The sequence below is a fragment of the Bombus impatiens genome, unplaced genomic scaffold (genome assembly GCF_000188095.3).
Source record: "Bombus impatiens unplaced genomic scaffold, BIMP_2.2 scf_0418, whole genome shotgun sequence".
NCBI lineage: Eukaryota > Metazoa > Arthropoda > Insecta > Hymenoptera > Apidae > Bombus > Bombus impatiens.
The window spans coordinates 3,525,663-3,544,227 of record NT_176837.1 but is presented as its reverse complement, the minus strand read 5'-3'; the positions used below and the strand labels follow the sequence as shown (position 1 = coordinate 3,544,227).

Below are 18,565 nucleotides of genomic sequence, written 5' to 3'. Positions count from 1 at the left end.
TTTATCCCGTGATATTCTTCCAAAACCCTCCATAAGTACTTAACGCGTAGAGCCTAAGGAAAAATGACGTTAATGCGTAGTTATATTGCCTGCTCCAAGAGCAGATTTGAAAACCGATGCTGACCTACTTTCGTTCCTGTACGGAAAAAATTCGATAAGTCTGAAAAGGAGAGGAACAGTTTCATCGTCCGTGGGTCTTGTTTTTTCTTCCCGGTACGGTAAACAATTCGTTTTCCAACTTTTTCTCCCCTTGTGGAAACGTACAACGATTACCGTTCCATATGATGCGACGAATGTTGCGAAAAAGAATTTCAAACGAGTCTCTCAGCCTCTTGTTAATTAATTTCTAAACGTTACCCTATTTACCTTATTCCTTTCTTGTTTTTATTTTAATGCAGATGCAATTAGATTGCTGTTAGGTTAGTTTTTTTTTCTTTGGATAGATCGTTTACCGATTTATTTTTAAAGTTTTATTATTTTTAATTGGCCTTTCTTCATCCGAGGAAATAGTTTAATGAGATTGATATTTGTGCCTCCGCAGTATTTTTTCGTAATTTATTCTATAAAATTGATAAATGTCTGGTATCTAATGCGTAAATGGCACGCACACACATATATATTCATATTATCATTATTATTATATATACATATAATATCTTTTCATTTTTATTCAAATTCACGAATGTAGTGTCAACAATTTTCCATTATTTCCTCCTAATACCATTTTATCCACATAAACGATTTCATGACTGATTTACGAAATATTTTATTCGACTTACAAAGAAGATTGGCAACAAGCTGATACTGCGTGGATTTCAAATGGAGATCAGGTCCCTTTAGAATAGTATTTCCGCATTTTTTCAATCTCATCAGGAGTTCTGTACGCTATCAATATGGCGTCATTAAACTTGCGCTAATAATCAGGGACGAATCTCGAAGCAGGATAGTACCGTGTGATTAATCTGATGAAAACTGAAATTGCCAGAGAACTGCCACATTCGAATCAATGTACGTATGTTCCGTTTCCTTTGTCACTACTACTTGATGAGATACAAAGCGGATCATGCATTTGGTCAAACTATAAGGAAGATTCACACGTTTTCTGCGATCCCTATACACGTAGTAATTAATTTATTATTTCATTTTATGTTAACACGTTACAGAGTCATTCGTCACAATCTCGTTTCACTGAAAAACATCCTCCATAGTGAATGTGTCTCGTTCAAAGTTATTGACAAAGTCTGCATCTTATTCCAATCATTTGTGTATCTGACCATTATATTATCATACCTATAGAATATTTGCTCTTAAGAGAGATTAATCGAAGTAAATACAAGAAATTCCCCTTTTCTCGGAGTCATCAAACTCACGTAGCTGAAAGAAGCAATGCATCCGGAATAGCTCCAATATAGTAACACATTCCGCACATGGCTCACAGATGACCTATATCGAACTTTTCCCTCGTTAATCTTTAGGCCATTTAATATTCTGACAATAAAGATACGCAAAATCGTAAAGTCACTTCAGTCGTAACATCTGTTTGATGACAAACTACGTAAAATTGCGGCAACACGGAATATGTTAAGAATCTGTTCCAAGTGTATGATGAAAACCCAGGTGCAGATTTCTGCCAATACCTATGGATGCTATCTATATGGATACTATCCGTCCATTATTAACGAAAATCCTGAATAATATCGCGGCAGCCGAACGAGCTTAAATTTTCAGTGCACAGATATACCGCCGTTGGCGAACTAGGGAGCTTTTCAGATGGATCCGTGTTCGGGGCCGAGCTGTGGCGCTCGCTAGTAGGGATAGTGCATGTTGTGTTCGACGTGTGTTGTAATGGGAGGGCACCGGGGGTTCAGTCTCTGATGATCCAGGTGGCAAAAAAGGCGAGCGTACTGAAGAGGCGAAAATCGAGGAACCGGATGGACGTTCAACAACAGCAACAGTTACCGCCGGTTACGATATCCGGTGGTGTGTCCAGTGGCGGTGCTACTGGCGATACCGGGGGTCAGAATGACAACCAACGGATGGAGAACGAGGGCGACGTAATCTTCTACATGGAGGAACCGAAGGCTGGTACACCTAATCGTGCTAGACGCGACAATCGGTGAGTCGAGGCATCGATTGTTCTTTTTTGTTAATTTAGTAAAGCTGACGAATGTTGCTGGTAGGAGCGGAAAATGAACATGTTAAGCGCCGTGTTGGTTATCGGTAACCGATAGTATACTTTGGTAGTTGGTAGTTGGTTTGGTAACCATTTTGCTTGGAATTCTTTTCCATTAATATTTGTATAATGTACGATAAGTTTATTTTAAAGTAAAAAAAATCTGTTCATAAATGTTAATCCAAACCAGTAAATCTTGATAACAAGATAGAAAATCTACGATCATGACATTGATAACCCAATATGTTATAATTTTAGATCTTTTATCTTATTAAATCAATGCCAATCTTTGATTGATTCCTTTTATAGTGACAGTTGATTGTACACGTGAAAGGTACACAATTTTTGCAACTGATTTTAGAATCAACGAGAAACCTCATCTTAAATCAATAAATACGATTTGACTCGTTAAAGTTAAAGATGAAATTTCACTTCCTTTAAATTCATTACACTGCAACTGTGTATATTTGAATAATTCGAATAAAACAATCCGGATAATGAATTGACCCCTGAAAATAGGAATTCACTAACTCACTGCTTCATTAACAATTTCACTTTCCAATAATATGAATTAACGTTCGAACAAACAGATGTAAGTTCCATCCAATACATTTACATAGAAACTTTAATTTTCAGTTTGTATCTTTCTATTAGAATAGAATTTATATCGATCTAATGATATTATTACATTGATAAGCAATTTTAGGTTTCACTAAAATGCTTTATTCGACGAAGATTTAAAGAAATTTACAAACTACGAATTTAGATTGCTTATTGTTGCTTAGTGATCTGACAATATTAATTAATTATTTTTTCTTTATTCTTTATACTTCTTTATTTTTATACATTATTCGACTTTGAGTACATTTTTATTACCTAGATAACAATACTTTACTTTTACACTTACTTACAATAGATTACTTAGACAAATTTTTTGCATCATATTATTATTAATTAATTATATATATTGCATATATAAATACATATTAAGTAGAATAAAATATGACAAAATGGCATAATATAAAAGGGATTTGTAGGTTTGCAGCAATCAATATCTGATAAATAATCTTCGGGTTATCGCGGTTATTCAAATTTCAGTTTCAGTAATAAATCTTTTAATGAAGTTATTTTCTTTTTTTCATAGTAAAATACTTTTACTGGCCACTTTTAATTTCGGATTAAATAATTTGGAATATCGTACACAGACTCCAATCGATCTACAGATTAGACACAAATAGCTTTGGTATTATACGAGGAAATTAAACAAAAATCACATTTCATTCAACGCTTTATGATACAGACCATCGATGCGGGCATTTCATTCAAAACTTCGAGCCACGGTTCCATAACTTTCAATATTATTCAGTTCTCAAATAAACTTGCAAATTGAGTTCTATAGTCTGCGCTTGGAAATGAGGTCCCGCGAACTTATTGAATTTTTAAATAAGCCTCTGGAATATCCAATTTTGAAATGACCAGTGAATCGACAAGATACAAGCTATAGATAATGAATTTTTCTTTTATAGCTCTATCATTTTAACGAGTAGGGCAAAAATTGCCTAATGTAAATGCGACTTTAATAAAAATATTTATTCCTACCATCAAAAACGTTTGATTATACAGTCGTCTTTATTTTAATATTCTGGTTATCTTTGTAAAATTAATCGACCGACTTTACTTCGAGACATTATTCTTATTTAATTGAGTTTCAGATTATGATGGATTTTCTTTGCTAACTATGGTATTGTTGCATTGTAACGAGGAATAATGATATTATCCCCTTACTGTGTTCATACGAAATCTCGTAATGTTTTCTTTTTGCGGAACGAAACATAAAACGTTGATGTGAAAATGAAAAGAGTAATCTAAGCAGTAGTCTAGTTACTTAATTTTGAAATTCGCTCCAGAGAGAAGCTTAGAAGCCGACAGATATAACAATTCCTACGATTTAATATTTAAAAATTTATACATGCGTTTAAAATATATTTGAACAAAAATCTTCTAAATAAATTCTTCTTATAAACCCTTCGCTACTTTTTCTAACAATAGTCTTCTAGCTGTACGTACATTTTTTTTCTTGTATTGATCCGCCGACTTTAGACAATAGATAACTGGTGCGAAAAGATCTCATTTACTCGAGCATCAAACGCTGGTAAAATGGAGCATGTGAAGTGTGCGTAAGGGTCGGGAACGGAGAAAATCTTTGGAAATTTCGCGGGGAAATAATGGCTGGTTCGGGAAAGTTGGCGTGACAGGAAACGTCAACCGGCTGAAGGGCACTTTCTCTGGAGCGGTTTTGAACGTCGAACGAACTAGTTCTTGAGTTTGGTAGTGTGAGTAGCGTATTTCCGGTTGGCAGGGGAAGCCTCTTCACTTCGCAGACGAGCTCCGTCACGGAGGCTACCAGCGATGAAATTGACATTGATATCGAGGAACCACAGAGAGTCACCACGTAAGTACGATTTTCTTTCTGTCATCTTACTGGATTTTCGTATGAAGATACGAGGAAAAGTATTTTAACCGAGAGATGGAGACAAACTACACAACGTTGTGATTTTGTGCTACGGAAATGTCTTTTGTAAGTTACCTTCCTTTGACTGAGTCGATTGGTTAAATCGGATTTGAAGAGTTGATTGAATAAATCGAGATATAGGTAACTCTTTTGATTTGTGATTGTATTTTAACGTCTACGAAATACTTTTTGAAAAATGAAAGCGATTTGTAAGTACATATATGCTAATGTGCGAAACAGTAATTTGATATTGAACAAATTTATGTCTGTATTTCGTAGAGACAATGAATAATTGTTGACATAATTCAGAGTCTATCAAATGGTACCTAGTATTACAGAAATCTATGAATAATTTGTAGGATGAATAAAAAGGTCTTTTCATTAACTGTCGCTCGATTCGACATAATTTAGAGTCGACAAAGTATATAGCACATATGTAAAGAAAGGAAACAAAATTTGGATTTTAATAATACATGTTTAGAAGACGCGTGGAATAAAACAAACATTTCTTAACAAATTTTCATCCAAATGTTATTAAAATTAATTATTAGACGATTCATATACTTAAATACAAAAAGCATGTGTCATCATGTCGAAGTGAAATCGTCAAGAGACTTTTCCCACTCTAAAATTATCTAATAGAAATTTCATTAATCTCCAAAATATTCACAATTACAAAAAAAACAAAAAAAAAAAAAACAGTAATATTTTTGTCGGTGTCTAAATGGAACTGCCTTGAAAAAACTGGCAACGATAGTATCGTTCGACTATTTTTCGTTTGCACGTCGAGTCTGTTAACAGCAAGCAAAATCAAGGCATAGGCGAAAATAGAGGAAGCCTACATCTTCATGCAAATTACTTTCATTTTGCATGCGGAATCGATATTAACCGGAGAATTTTCGTCCAGCACGTATGGTTTCTGTAATACATGCTGGAAACAGCTCGAAACGGCACCGTACAGTGTGCATCCGATTCAACGATTCGGATCTCGTTAATGTTAAACGTGCCGCGATTCATGGTCTTTCTGCTATTCGATCGATCTCGAGAACTGCTGCAAAGCAAGTAGGTAAAGCGTGCGACGAACAGAAATTTAAATGTGCTCGAGAATCACTGTTGAATGCAAGCAGCAATTATTGAATGTAACAACGACTCGTTTTGTGGGGATAAAGAGAGCTTGTACCATACACGTATTTCTTTCTAATATCTCAATCTAGAACTTTGTATTAGGTTGTCGCAAAGGCTTCTTCCGTTTTGTAAGGAAGTAACAGATGCACAACTCTTTTTGTTGTATTATTTTATCGAATTAGGTATAATCCACTTAATTCTACTGGAACGAAATAAAACAAAAAGTGTGCGCATCTATTATTTCCTTACAAAACGAAAGAAACTTTTACAACAATCTAATATTAATATGCTACTTATTTAAAACAAATTTTTAAAAATTATCCCTTTAAAGATTCTTGCGCCAATTCATTAAGGATAATTGTGTTAACGAAATATTTCATCCGCAGTATCTTCTCAATCAATTTATGTCATTGAATCTTATTTTTTAACGTTGTGATCACGAAAAGAATATCAAAGACTTGCTTAATATCTTATTTGTCACTATCTCTATAGTTCATACAAATAGATCATACAAATTCTTTTCGTGCCTGTGATTTAGATATTGAGCTTTCATGAACTGTCTCTTGTTCTAATTTCGAATATTTTTCGTGCATCTTGACGACATTTACCTCGAAAAGCTACTACCAACAATTATCCTCCCCTAGCCTTGTCCAGGAAGAATTTTTTCAAAATTCTCCTCAAAGTGTTATTATCGAAAATTATCGCCGCGAGTAAACCAACAGCAAAGTTGGTAATATGTTAGGAAAGCAAATTCCGAGCACGTGGCATTGACATTTCGAGGAAGTCTCCGTTCTCGAAAGCGGAATGGAGCGTTACCTTGCGGCGGCTCTCGTGAAAAGCTCCTCTTCTCTACTCGTCTGTTTCTTTCTCTCTTTCCCTCGCCCACTTCAAAAAGCACGAAACGTAAGTGCTTTTTTCACCGGTGCATTACTTCGCTTCATGGACGGCCTACATTCTTTGCAAGCCTGGCACTCGAACCTCCGACACAAAGACAAGTCGCGTTCAGAATTTTTCTTTTTCTCCCGTTCTTCTCGCTGCCCCGCGACGCACATCCCTAACGTTTGATTCGCGAGTCGCATCTCTCTCTCCCTCTCTCTCTCTCTCTCTCTCTCTCTCTCTCTCTCTCTCTCTCTCTCTCTCTCTCTCTCTCTCTCTCTCTCTCTCTCTCTCTCTCTCTCTCTCTCTCTCTCTCTCTCTCTCTCTCTCTCTCTCTCTCTCTCTCTCTCTCTCTCTCTCTCTCTCTCTCTCTCTCTCTCTCTCTCTCTCTCTCTCTCTCTCTCTCTCTCTCTCTCTCTCTCTCTCTCTCTCTCTCTCTCTCTCTCTCTCTCTCTCTCTCTCTCTCTCTCTCTCTCTCTCTCTCTCTCTCTCTCTCTCTCTCTCTCTCTCTCTCTCTCTCTCTCTCTCTCTCTCTCTCTCTCTCTCTCTCTCTCTCTCTCTCTCTCTCTCTCTCTCTCTCTCTCTCTCTCTCTCTCTCTCTCTCTCTCTCTCTCTCTCTCTCTCTCTCTCTCTCTCTCTCTCTCTCTCTCTCTCTCTCTCTCTCTCTCTCTCTCTCTCTCTCTCTCTCTCTCTCTCTCTCTCTCTCTCTCTCTCTCTCTCTCTCTCTGTTTCTTTTTTTCTCTATTTTATTTTTTGCTTTTCTAGCGTTTCGAAGCTCGAGTTTCCCGCGTTTCATCGCTGAAACGTGAAATCGTTTGTGAAAATAAGCGGTCAGTGGCTGGCCAACCGTTTTGTCGAGCCACTCCAATTTTTCCTGTGAATTAGGAATTTTCGACTCACGAATTGAGAATAGATAAGTCGAATGGTGAAATTTTCCCGGTGAGTAAACAAACATCTTCCGCTAGATTTGGATAAAGTGCTGAAAAATGCTCTCCATTTATGCAGATTGTTTAGAGAAAGGGCGTTTAGTATTTGAATTGAATAAACGGATCTTGTATATTATTTTTATCTGGTAATGTTACTGTAATTTTTCTGTAATTTATCTACAAAATCAAATCTATAAAATCTATATAATCTTTGGAATGCAAACTTTGGCAAATGAAAAGTCGCGAGTAATGCGAGTCTGTACTGTATAGTATCGCGATGAGAAAGCTGGTCAATCTTTGGAACAATTTCAAACTTATTTGAATAATTTCTCATTACTACGTTTAATACTGAAAACTTAAAGTCACAAAACAAAGAATGTATTGTATTAATGTTTCATTTTCGTTCCAGTTTCAGTTTCTAGGAAAACACACGTTCAAAAAATGGTAAAAATTGTAATTATTCAATTTTGCAGTTGCCCGAACAGTTCAACATTTCTTTAAATATTATCTTGTTCTATTATAAATTTAAAATAATTCGATATTTAAAAATAACACATCATAATACGTATTTCAATCAATAGCTAACTAAATTTAATTTCTGTGTCCACATAATTTGTAGAAATAAATTAATTGACTCGAGTAATTTAGCGTTATAAGAATAAGAAGCAATAAGAGCGCAAATTACTCATAAAATTCCATGACACGGAACAAGGAACAACCAGCAAACATCGCATCGTTTCGCATAAACTCGCATCATCAATTGCGACACTAATAAACGTCGAAAGTGTGCCACTGACGAGATTGTTGGAATAACACGAGTCCTTTCTTAGTGGAATACATATGCATGTAAAATCCTCCCTGTTCCATTTATGTACGTCTCTCAATGAGAATACGTCTTTACTCGCGGTAAGACAGCATTGAATAGTAAACAACCGAAGGACAGCCACTTTTCTCGAGAATGTCCTTGTGAGATAGATAGCACGCGTATCATTTAAAACAGTTGGTAGAATCGTGAACTGACAACGGAAAATATTTTCGATAAGCAAAGTTATACGAGTGTTGACGATCTATAGTCGGTGTTGGATAATAAAATAAATTCTCTACTTGCGCCAAGTTTCTCTTCCTTTTATCACATTCAATCAAACTCCTTTGGACGGTTTTTATATTTTCCCTCCTATTTTTTCCGTTTTTAAACCTAATCTAGCTGGATTTTCTTAGACTTTCAGTTTTTATAAATAATAAGGAGGAACAAATTTTATTTCAATACGAAATAGTAAACGATTCATAAAGTAAACATAATCTTATGTATAGGATAGATCTGTGTAAACGAAAACGAAGAAATATTAATTGCGATGCGAATGGTGAATCATTATGTAATGACGTATATGTATATTGGAAAATTTGTTTGTTACCAGTATGAGTAAATTGACTGAAAATAGAATCATTACAATTTTCAGGCTGACGGAAGCACATCGAAACGCCATAAGGGCGATCAGGAAGATTAAGTACTTCGTGGCCAGGAGGAAGTTTCAACAAGCACGGAAACCGTACGACGTGCGCGATGTGATCGAACAGTATAGTCAAGGTCACTTGAATATGATGGTTCGGATAAAGGTAAGTTTTTGTTGCTACTTTGTTTCGTATTATTATGAAACGACTGTACGAGTTAGTTGCTGATAGACAGAAATAGTTTGGAATATAGAAATTAATAATTACTACGATACAATATGATAGTACAGGGATAAGCAAATAAAATAAACTTTAGATATATGTAAATCTATAGATTGTGTAACTTCCAAATCACATATACCTTTAGTTGCAACTATGTTCTATAATTAACTTAAAAAGTTACCACTGCATCAACATTGTTAACAAATTGAGGTTTTTAGGTGAAACATTGCCTTTGGACAAATTGTCCACACTGTAGTTTCAAATCATATTGTTCTACTTGAACTATAGTTCTGGAACATTATCAGAGAACTCAATTCGCAAGTTGCACATTTGTCATGCTAACTTCCTTCCTTGAATTTATGAAATGTCAAGTTACCGTTGCGGGATCCAAAAATTGTACACTGGAAAACAGGAAAGTAAAAAATCATGTAACTTCCTAGCTGAAATTTTCGCGAAACATTCTTCCTTATGGCATTTTGAACGAGAAATAGTGCCTTAAACTTTCATCTTTTCGTTTTACGAACCCTATTGCAAAGAAGAGAAAGATTTCAAGAAGGAATTTTGATTAAGGAGAAAGCTGAATCCTTTAAGAGACTCGCGAAGCTCGCAAGTTCTATCGCTAATGCGAATATTAATGTTTACCTGTGTACACACGCAGGTCAAATATTTGAGCAAAGCAGGAAAGATATAAAAGATGGACGAAAATATCTTTCATGTTCAAATGTAAATCTTCGTAGGTAATTTTCGAAAAAATTGCTAAGAGGCGGAAGGAAACTTTTATATTTACGGACAACAGGAAAGTTCCGTCATTACACGAACGAATAAAAACACAAGAGTTATGAATAGAGAAAGAGAAACGAAAAGATCACATAATATCACGCATCAATATTTTTTATTCGAAAAGCATTTTTTCCTAACATATTAGTTTCCAATTAAATTATTTCTATTTTAGCTATCAATTTCTCCCGCTATTTTGTGGCCTTAAAGCGTCAATCTTAATATTTAAGAAATCACGCATGTATAACTTGTCAAATCAAACGACAAAATCTTATTAAAAAAACAAGATAGCAGAAACAATGGCATTCGAAAATCAACACATCAGAAGTTACATCATTTTCGATTTTTAACTGAAGAAAAACACTGATGAAGATGCGAATATAATTTCTTTCTTCGCTGATCGTACATCAATTTCACACATAATCAAATTTATATTAATTATCAAAAAGACAAATATTTCGAAAAATGAAATATATTACATTTCTCTAGTAAACTAATTAATGGGCAAAAAAAGAAAGAGATTGAAAAAGTAACAAAAAAGGACTCGTTAATAATATCGGATCGTATCGACGCTTATTGAAAATTCTCTTTATCGCCATCTGCGCGAATACTCGTCGATTCTCCGTTAAATGCAAAAATAAAAAAGAAAAAAGAATAGCGGAAAAGAAAAAAATAGCAAGGAGAATAAAAAAAAAAAGAAATCGGTCATCGAGGCGAGTAACGTTTAGCATTTCGCGATAGAACGTGCTGTGAGCTGCGGCTGAGAGACAATGGCAGCTGCTACGTCGCGTATCATTTCTCATCGGAGAAATGCAGATTTCGCGTTGTCGACAATTATTACGTCTCTGCCAATCGCTGCGGGCGAATAAAGCCAATGTCAGACCACGGGACAAAGGAGTTGTCAATAGAAGGAACGACAGGTCTAGGTTAGGTGATCGGCTGTCGACATAATAGCGTAACCAATTGGAATTGTATCAAGCATACTCGTGTGCTTGAACTTTGCCGTGTTTTAAGGGATAACCCTTCATTAATAGAAAGTGAAAACCGTTTCTCTTTAATATGACTTTATTTCGTTATGCTTGCGAATATTTTCTTCGATTATTGGGCCAATATAACGTTGATATATTATATCGATATATCATGAGAAGATGGTTGCTATTAGGATGCTATAAAATTAATTGAACTATTGTACGAATTATGGTTAAGACTTGGATGCGTTCTAAGTTTCTTGAAATGTTGCATGGCAAGTATCTTCTAAAATTCCGCATTGAAGGATTCGGCAAATGTTCTTGTTAATAAAAAAAAATGATATTGTATCAAGTTCTATTTTATTAAATTTTTCATATAATATTTCATTAATTAATTGTATGATACTAATTTATTAAATTTATTTGAAATATCGATTAACATTTAATCCGTTCCAAATATAATACACTTCCATTATCATTTATTCTGCTCTTTACAAGTTTTGCGACAGCAAGGACTTTAATATTTTAGACTATTCTAGAGGCTTGCATGAAATATTCAGAGGATTTCATTGCCAGGAAATTTCGAGAAGCTTTTCGGAAAGGATTTGTGAACTTACTCTACGAAAGTTCACTACAAATAAAAGATATTTTGTCAACAATATATTAGCGACTTCGAAATGCGTAAAAAATTTGTATTCTATTTAGACACATAAGGAGCAACGATTAAGATTATTCATTTATTCACTAAACATAACTTGTGTATTAAATATATCGCAATCTTCTTGAAAGTGACGCAAAATTAAAAATACATCTAATATATGGTCTATGCTCATTTCTATTCATTCAATTCAGAAAAATCTTTTATTTTACATTTTTTAATGGAAACGATAGATATTACAAGGCCAACGTAAAATGGGTTTCACTGTCATTAATTAGGCGGTCATTTATTTCTATCTATTTATTATTTATTTCAATTTTTAATTCTTACTAATGAATAAAAAATTGTATTGGCTGTATGCGAATAAAGAATGAATCAGCTGTACTGCGCCACTGATATTATTAATATGAACAGCGATAGGGAAAGATATTCTTATAACTCAATAGTGTGTCCCAAATCATTGCGCAATGAAGATAGACTTATAGCCGAAAACGACGTAGAACAACGTTTCCTGCGACGGAAACGCGAGTTAAAGCCTATCTTGAGAAACGCAATTTCAAAGCGCTCGCCTAGGTCGCTACAGTACAATCATTTCGACATCTATCTAACAATGACAAAGCAATCGCTGAACGCAAGTAAATGAAATTAATGAACGAATTCTTTACAATAACGATAGTTAATAACGAACAAATTGGAGAAATTTTGCAAACGGAGCCGATCGGTGGACAAGAAAATGCAAAAAGTTTCATACCGATAGCTCAATCTAATACTGAGTAATCGATGAACATACGTAAAAATTGGATTTTTGCAACAGAAAAACTAGTTAACAAAAAATAACCAGGAGATATGCCCTATAAAATGCAAAAAAGAATGATTGCGGTTGGTCAAGCCGTTTTGCAGAAATAGACGAACATACATAAAAGAACACATACATATGTGGAATTTAGATACCTTCCTTCTATTCCGAAATCGGTATAAATTAAATATAAATTAAATATAAGTCGGTATAAAAAATGATGCATACATTATTCGATAAATGTGGATTGTCTCTAAGTATTCGATAAAAATATATTACGTTAAATTTCTTCTCAAACATCGTTACGAACTTCTCGAATAAATCAATATGTTCTCATATATTTGAAAATTTCGTTATTAAGCCATTCGTCACGCGAAAACTATTTATTTTCTCGTGATTAATTAATACAGAAAATTTAACGAAGCCAACGAAATTCATTACCGTAGATCCGACGCTTGTTATCTACGAAAAAGGATATCTACAATTTGTTCTGATTTTCCTAGCGTTGAAACGAGTCGAAAATGCTGAATAACAAACTCATCCGGAAATGATGTGGAACACTGTGATTATTCAAAGCGAATCATCGATCATATTGATCCAGCTTACGCGAACGAGGCATCCTTTGTTCGAGCGAGAACCAGGCTTTGTTATATATTCGGAAAATCGATAGTATTCTTAAACCTTCACAGTATCACGCTAAGATGGCGTTTCCTTATTCTCATACATAATTCCTTATTCTCAAACATTATGGTAGTTGTACGAACATCGATTTGTTATATCGTTATAATAGGCAGATAATATTTCATTGCTTTTGCAATTTTTGAGATCTTCAATAGCGTGCCGAGATACGATGAACCTCGATATGTTATGTTATTAAGTTGGATTGATATTGGTTCGGATTAAATTCTTGTAATTATTCTTTATGAATTTCTGACTTTGTGCAACTTGCATATAATATATCTACGGTATTCCTGATAACGAAAATAGAAGATAACCAACATTCCTTGATTCATTAATTATTGATACTTAAATTATAAATGATTGATGTTATTGATAGTAAATATCTACTGATATCGATAAAAATAATTTAATACAAATCTAGCGCAGTCCAATACAAAACTGGCCAACAATCAAAGAAACGTAATAACTTTACGAAAGTGTAAAACGAGAGTTTTGTACCTTTGAATAATTATAAACACTTTAGGTCTTGATATTATGTAAAAAGGCAGTAACATATAATATTCTCCTTAAAGAAGCTAGTGATGTATTTTTTACCTTTAAACAAAACGCGTTAAACTGTGCAAGTGAGTGTGAATTTGCAACAAATTGCTTGTGTAATAGATACCGGTTTCTTTTGTGTTAGTAGCTGCAAACAGTGTACGCTTCATTCGTATTATGTTTTCACTCGATGGCCCCATAATCTTCGCTAATATGTATATACTATACAATATATTTATTGACCTGAAGAAAGTATTACTTTATAATTTCTCCTAATCTCTGTGCCAACATTAATTTATCACCAGCATCAAGCAAGGTATTTGCCGTTGCTCGCTACTCGTGAAATACGACTAATTAATAAGGCTAATTAAACATTTCTACAACACAATCAATTTCGTTCGCTCGATAATGCGCGTATGAACATCGAATGTTGTTTTTCGATCCAGGATAATGAACGGATAATGCAATATTCACATTCGAAAATCCAATTATACGTTTGATGTGTATGTATGTATGTATGTATATATGCCTGTGCGTGCGTGTATATGTATACATAATACGATGTACTTGAGCACGATGCCTGGCAAAATGTCGGTCTCTGAGCGAGCACGGTCTCTGCGTGCGTATAATTGTATATTAAGTTTGAGGGAAAATTCGACCCACGAATAGGAAAACGCAAGTTAATTACATACTCTGATAATAGAAAGAGAATTATGGGACTCATGAATACAAGAATTATAAATACGAAATAATATTGTTTTCAACAAGTAAACTTTTATTGATCAGAAAGAAAAATGACTATAACCGCCATAGTTATATTATAAGTAAGTTATATTACAGATTAGATATAAGTAAAATGAGGCTGCGTTATTTCTTTTAAATTCCTCTTACTTGAGACTGCACAGAGTATCGCATTTAGAATGAATAACTAAATTATTTTAAGTGATATTAAGTGATTAAAACAAAGTATCACGTATAACTCTGAAAACATGTCAATAACTGGACAGTGGATATTTATACAAATGAATATTTCTATAAACGATATTAAGGAAATAGAACTTAAGCAGAAAGTATTAGTTATTAAATATTATAAGGAGTGTTCTAGTTTCAGAGTATTATTTTTTATGTGCATTCTGTACATTTCTGTATTTTCAAAATCCCCATAAGTGTATAGAAATCCGCAAGTTTATTAACGACTCTTACGTCCCTTTATTTAATTACATACGTCTCTTGTATTAAGTCTGATATCTTCACGTTAAACAATATTTATATTATAAAATTCGAAACAAACAACTCGTTTGTTTCTAATTTTATACCACATTACACCGTTAAGCGTTTAACCTGCGCATTTTCACAGGAATTGCAGAGGAGGTTGGACCAGACCCTGGGCAAACCAGGCAGCTACCTAGCAGGAATCGACCGAGCAGGCAACGTGAAACCGATGACTATAGGTGCACGTTTATACAGGGTCGAACAGCAGGTGAGTTCCGTCGTGACCCTTTTTCCGGCTCCATTACATCCTCAATACTGACTGATACAATAATTTCCCCTTATCTATTTTGGAAGGAAGAAAATTTGTTAGTCTTTCGCAGTATATCTCCTTTCACTGTAGGATTACAGATGAACAGATGTAATGAGAGATATAATTTTCAATTTGTTGGGTGCCTACGCAGCATCGTGCTGAGACACTCGAGTTGAATTCGACCGTATTAACACGGATAGTTGCATCGTAATAATATAATGCGATAACAAGGGTTTCAAAGTTGACGAATTCGAGAAAGATGTAATTCGAGTATCATTAAATGGAAGTTTAGGTCGTGTTTAAGTTTACATCGTGCTGAGACACTCGAGTTCAATTCGACCGTATTAACACGGATAGTTGCATTGTAATAATATAATGCGATAACAAGGGTTTCAAAGTTGACGAATTCGAGAAAGATGTAATTCGAGTATCATTAAATGGAAGTTGAAATTTTCATTGTTCCTCCCTCTTTTAAAGATTGTTCGGGGAAAGCTTTAAAATTAATAACGATTTTCGTTACAACTTTTGGATTGAACCATCTTCTCCTTGTATTTTTCTACGAAATCTAAGAATCATGTTATTAATCGTCTCCTTTGATTAAATCCGTCATAACATTCTCCGTAATAAATGGTATTTAACCGAATCTAAAATCATCGATCGATTCCTTCTCAGAATTTCTACCTCGTTTCATGATTTAAAAATAAGGAGAAACAAAATATAAAGCAAAGAATATAAAAATATAAAACATAAACTCGATCTATTAATCTTCTCTCCTTGATCTCTGAAATGAAATTAAACAAAAAGAAAAAAAAGAAGGAATAAAATAGAAAGGAAACTATCTCGCGTCAGAAGGCAGAGATTTTTCTATCCAAAGCGTCGCAGTGAGAAGATTGATTCTTATATGGAAACCATTTCTGTCCGCAGTTGTCCGTGATAGACAAGAAATTGGACCAGCTGGTCTACGTGCTGAACGCAGTGGCACAAAAGCAACAAATACCTCTGAGGAGTATAGAAGACGACGTGTAACAGAAAGCCCCCGGCGAGCTCGTGCCATCTGTTTCGCGATCACCAGCAATCCCGTGGACTTTGCCCCGTGTTACCATAACCAGCGTCGCCTCGAACATGCTCAGCAAAAGCGGCTGAATCGATGTCTCCGATAGCCCTCGAGCACGGCACATATTTACTGATTCGTGAGACTTCTCGCGTCACTAACCGAGGTGGAGATAACGTTCAAAGGAAACTGCAGGCGCGGACAGTTTTATCGGATTATTCTCCCATTTGTTTTCTTTTTCTTCTTTCTTTTCCCGTCTTTTCTTACTGTTGTCGCCGTTGATGAAAGGATATAAGAAGAAGTGACGAATCGCGAAGAATCGAAAAGATATCGATGTAAGTGATGAATCGCGAAGGAATGGAGAAGTATCGAAATAAGTGATAAATCGCATCAAGGATTTCGAAGACCACCGGAAGGAGTGACGAATTTGGGTGGATATTGGAAGAAGCAATGAATCGCGAAGGATTTGGAAGAGCATTGAAAGAAATGATGAATCGTAAAGAATTTGAAAAAAAGTATGGGAAAAAGCGATGAATGGTGTGGATGAAAGGAAATGGTGGATGCATTCAAGGTAGCGAAGGTTTAAAGTAATTTCAGCAAAGAACCACTGATAGAAATGAAAGCTGTGAAATAAATGAAAAACGAAAGATAGATTAGTTGATTGATTGGCTAATTAAGACGCAATTCAGGAAGATACAGTGAATTAAAGAAGGAATGAATCTGTCATTAAACATTCAATTGGTAGTTGTAAAAACAGATTTGGATTTATTTTAGAAATGGTGTATGTTAACTGAGTAAGAGTAAATGAATAATCTGTTGCTTGTTATTGGAATATAATTGATATGAATTATGAAAACATCAAGATAAATAAATATAACGTGAATGTCAGAATTGTGATTAGTTAAAATTACTTTGCAGATAAAATTAATAAGAATATTTGCCCAAAAAGGAAAAAGGGAAATAAGATGCAATGATTAATAGAACGAAACTACAATTTGTTTTATTTTCCGAATAAATCCGAAAACAAAGTACGTTTACGAAATAAAGATCGAAAAGAATATAGATGATGCACAGAAAAGAAGTTACAATCGAATCAGTGAAGCTTTGATAACTCCATTACTTCAAACTCTAAAAATTGCTTTAATTTTCAATGACTCGTAACATGGACTGTAACTAAACGAATAGAGGTGAATCGAAGCAAAGCATTCACAAAATCAGATCATACAAAACTCGTTTAGAACAAAAAAGAAAAAGGGAAGAAGAAAGAACGTTAAAAACTCGGAAAAGAAGGGAAGAAAGAATGGAAGATATCGTTTCCTTTAAACTTGTTCGCACCTCGTCGATAGGTAAAAGAGAAAAAGAACACCAAAGATTCAAGGAACTCGCTTTCCCCAGCCCAGAGGACGCGCTTCTCCCGGAAGAAATCGGTTCACATTTAAAGGGATTGAAAATTGGTATGAGTGGACGGGAACGAAAGCTCACTGAAGATGGAAACGTTGTCACTTGGATACTTCCGCTACGCAGAATCAATGGTCCTCGGAGAATAGCCTTCGCGAAACGATCACGCTAAACGCACAGAAACGATAATTCTCTTCGCACGAACGAGGAATAGTTGCCAAGCTGATAGAAGCGTTAAAAACGTTGGAAATGAGAAAATAAACGAAAAATTGAATAAAATAAAGAGAATTTAAAAAAAGGATAAAAATAGAAAAAAGGTACAGAAGATTCTTCGTTGGTGTTAATGGAGATTTAATCGATTCACTACGTCGATCTTCGGCTGATCGGCGTTTCTTCGCGTCGCACGTTGTAACCAAGAGATCGAAATTCCGAACGAGTCGAATTAATCGGATCTGCCGGTGAACATTGAAGAATTTATCGAAATATGTGTTTTATAAAGAAACGTGATAAAAAAAGTTGGTAATCGGAGTAGGGAAAGTGTTAAAATAAGAAAACCGATAATAGAAGAAGCTTCTTCAAAAGAGCTACGTGGGACGATACGCCGGAGAAACGACGCAAACGTATTGGGAACATCACTTGGGCCAACTAGGAATAATAGAGAGGAACAATAAGCAAATAAAGAGAAACTTCCTAGACAAGATATATCTCTATAAATAGGCTTATATACATATATTATATATATATATAGAATAATATACTTATTATATACATTGTGTGTTTGCGCGCGTGCATGTATGCTTGTGTGTATATATATACACATACAGATACAACTTCTAGTCTCCGCTAATAATGATCAATTATTAAGCCTTAAAATTAATCACGGACTTTACAAAA

General features: G+C 34.7%; 1 protein-coding gene across 8 annotated transcripts in view; it reads left to right on the top strand.

Moving 5' to 3' along the window:
- LOC100741745 (potassium voltage-gated channel subfamily KQT member 1) overlaps nucleotides 1–17,956 on the top strand; it is a 137,881-nt gene extending 119,925 nt beyond the window's left edge. For 6 of the 8 annotated variants that reach the window (XM_033321265.1, XM_024368308.2, XM_033321263.1 and 3 more), the window contains 5 exons: nucleotides 1,869–2,116; nucleotides 4,533–4,625; nucleotides 9,070–9,226; nucleotides 15,058–15,180; nucleotides 16,147–17,956. In XM_033321265.1, the coding sequence (XP_033177156.1) occupies nucleotides 1,869–2,116; nucleotides 4,533–4,625; nucleotides 9,070–9,226; nucleotides 15,058–15,180; nucleotides 16,147–16,248 (723 nt within the window). In that variant the 3' untranslated portion in view covers nucleotides 16,249–17,956. The remainder of the gene's footprint in view (nucleotides 1–1,868; nucleotides 2,117–4,532; nucleotides 4,626–9,069; nucleotides 9,227–15,057; nucleotides 15,181–16,146) is intronic. The other 2 variants (XM_033321264.1, XM_033321261.1) reach the window with 1 other exon arrangement.
- The last annotated feature ends 609 nt before the right edge of the window (nucleotides 17,957–18,565 follow it).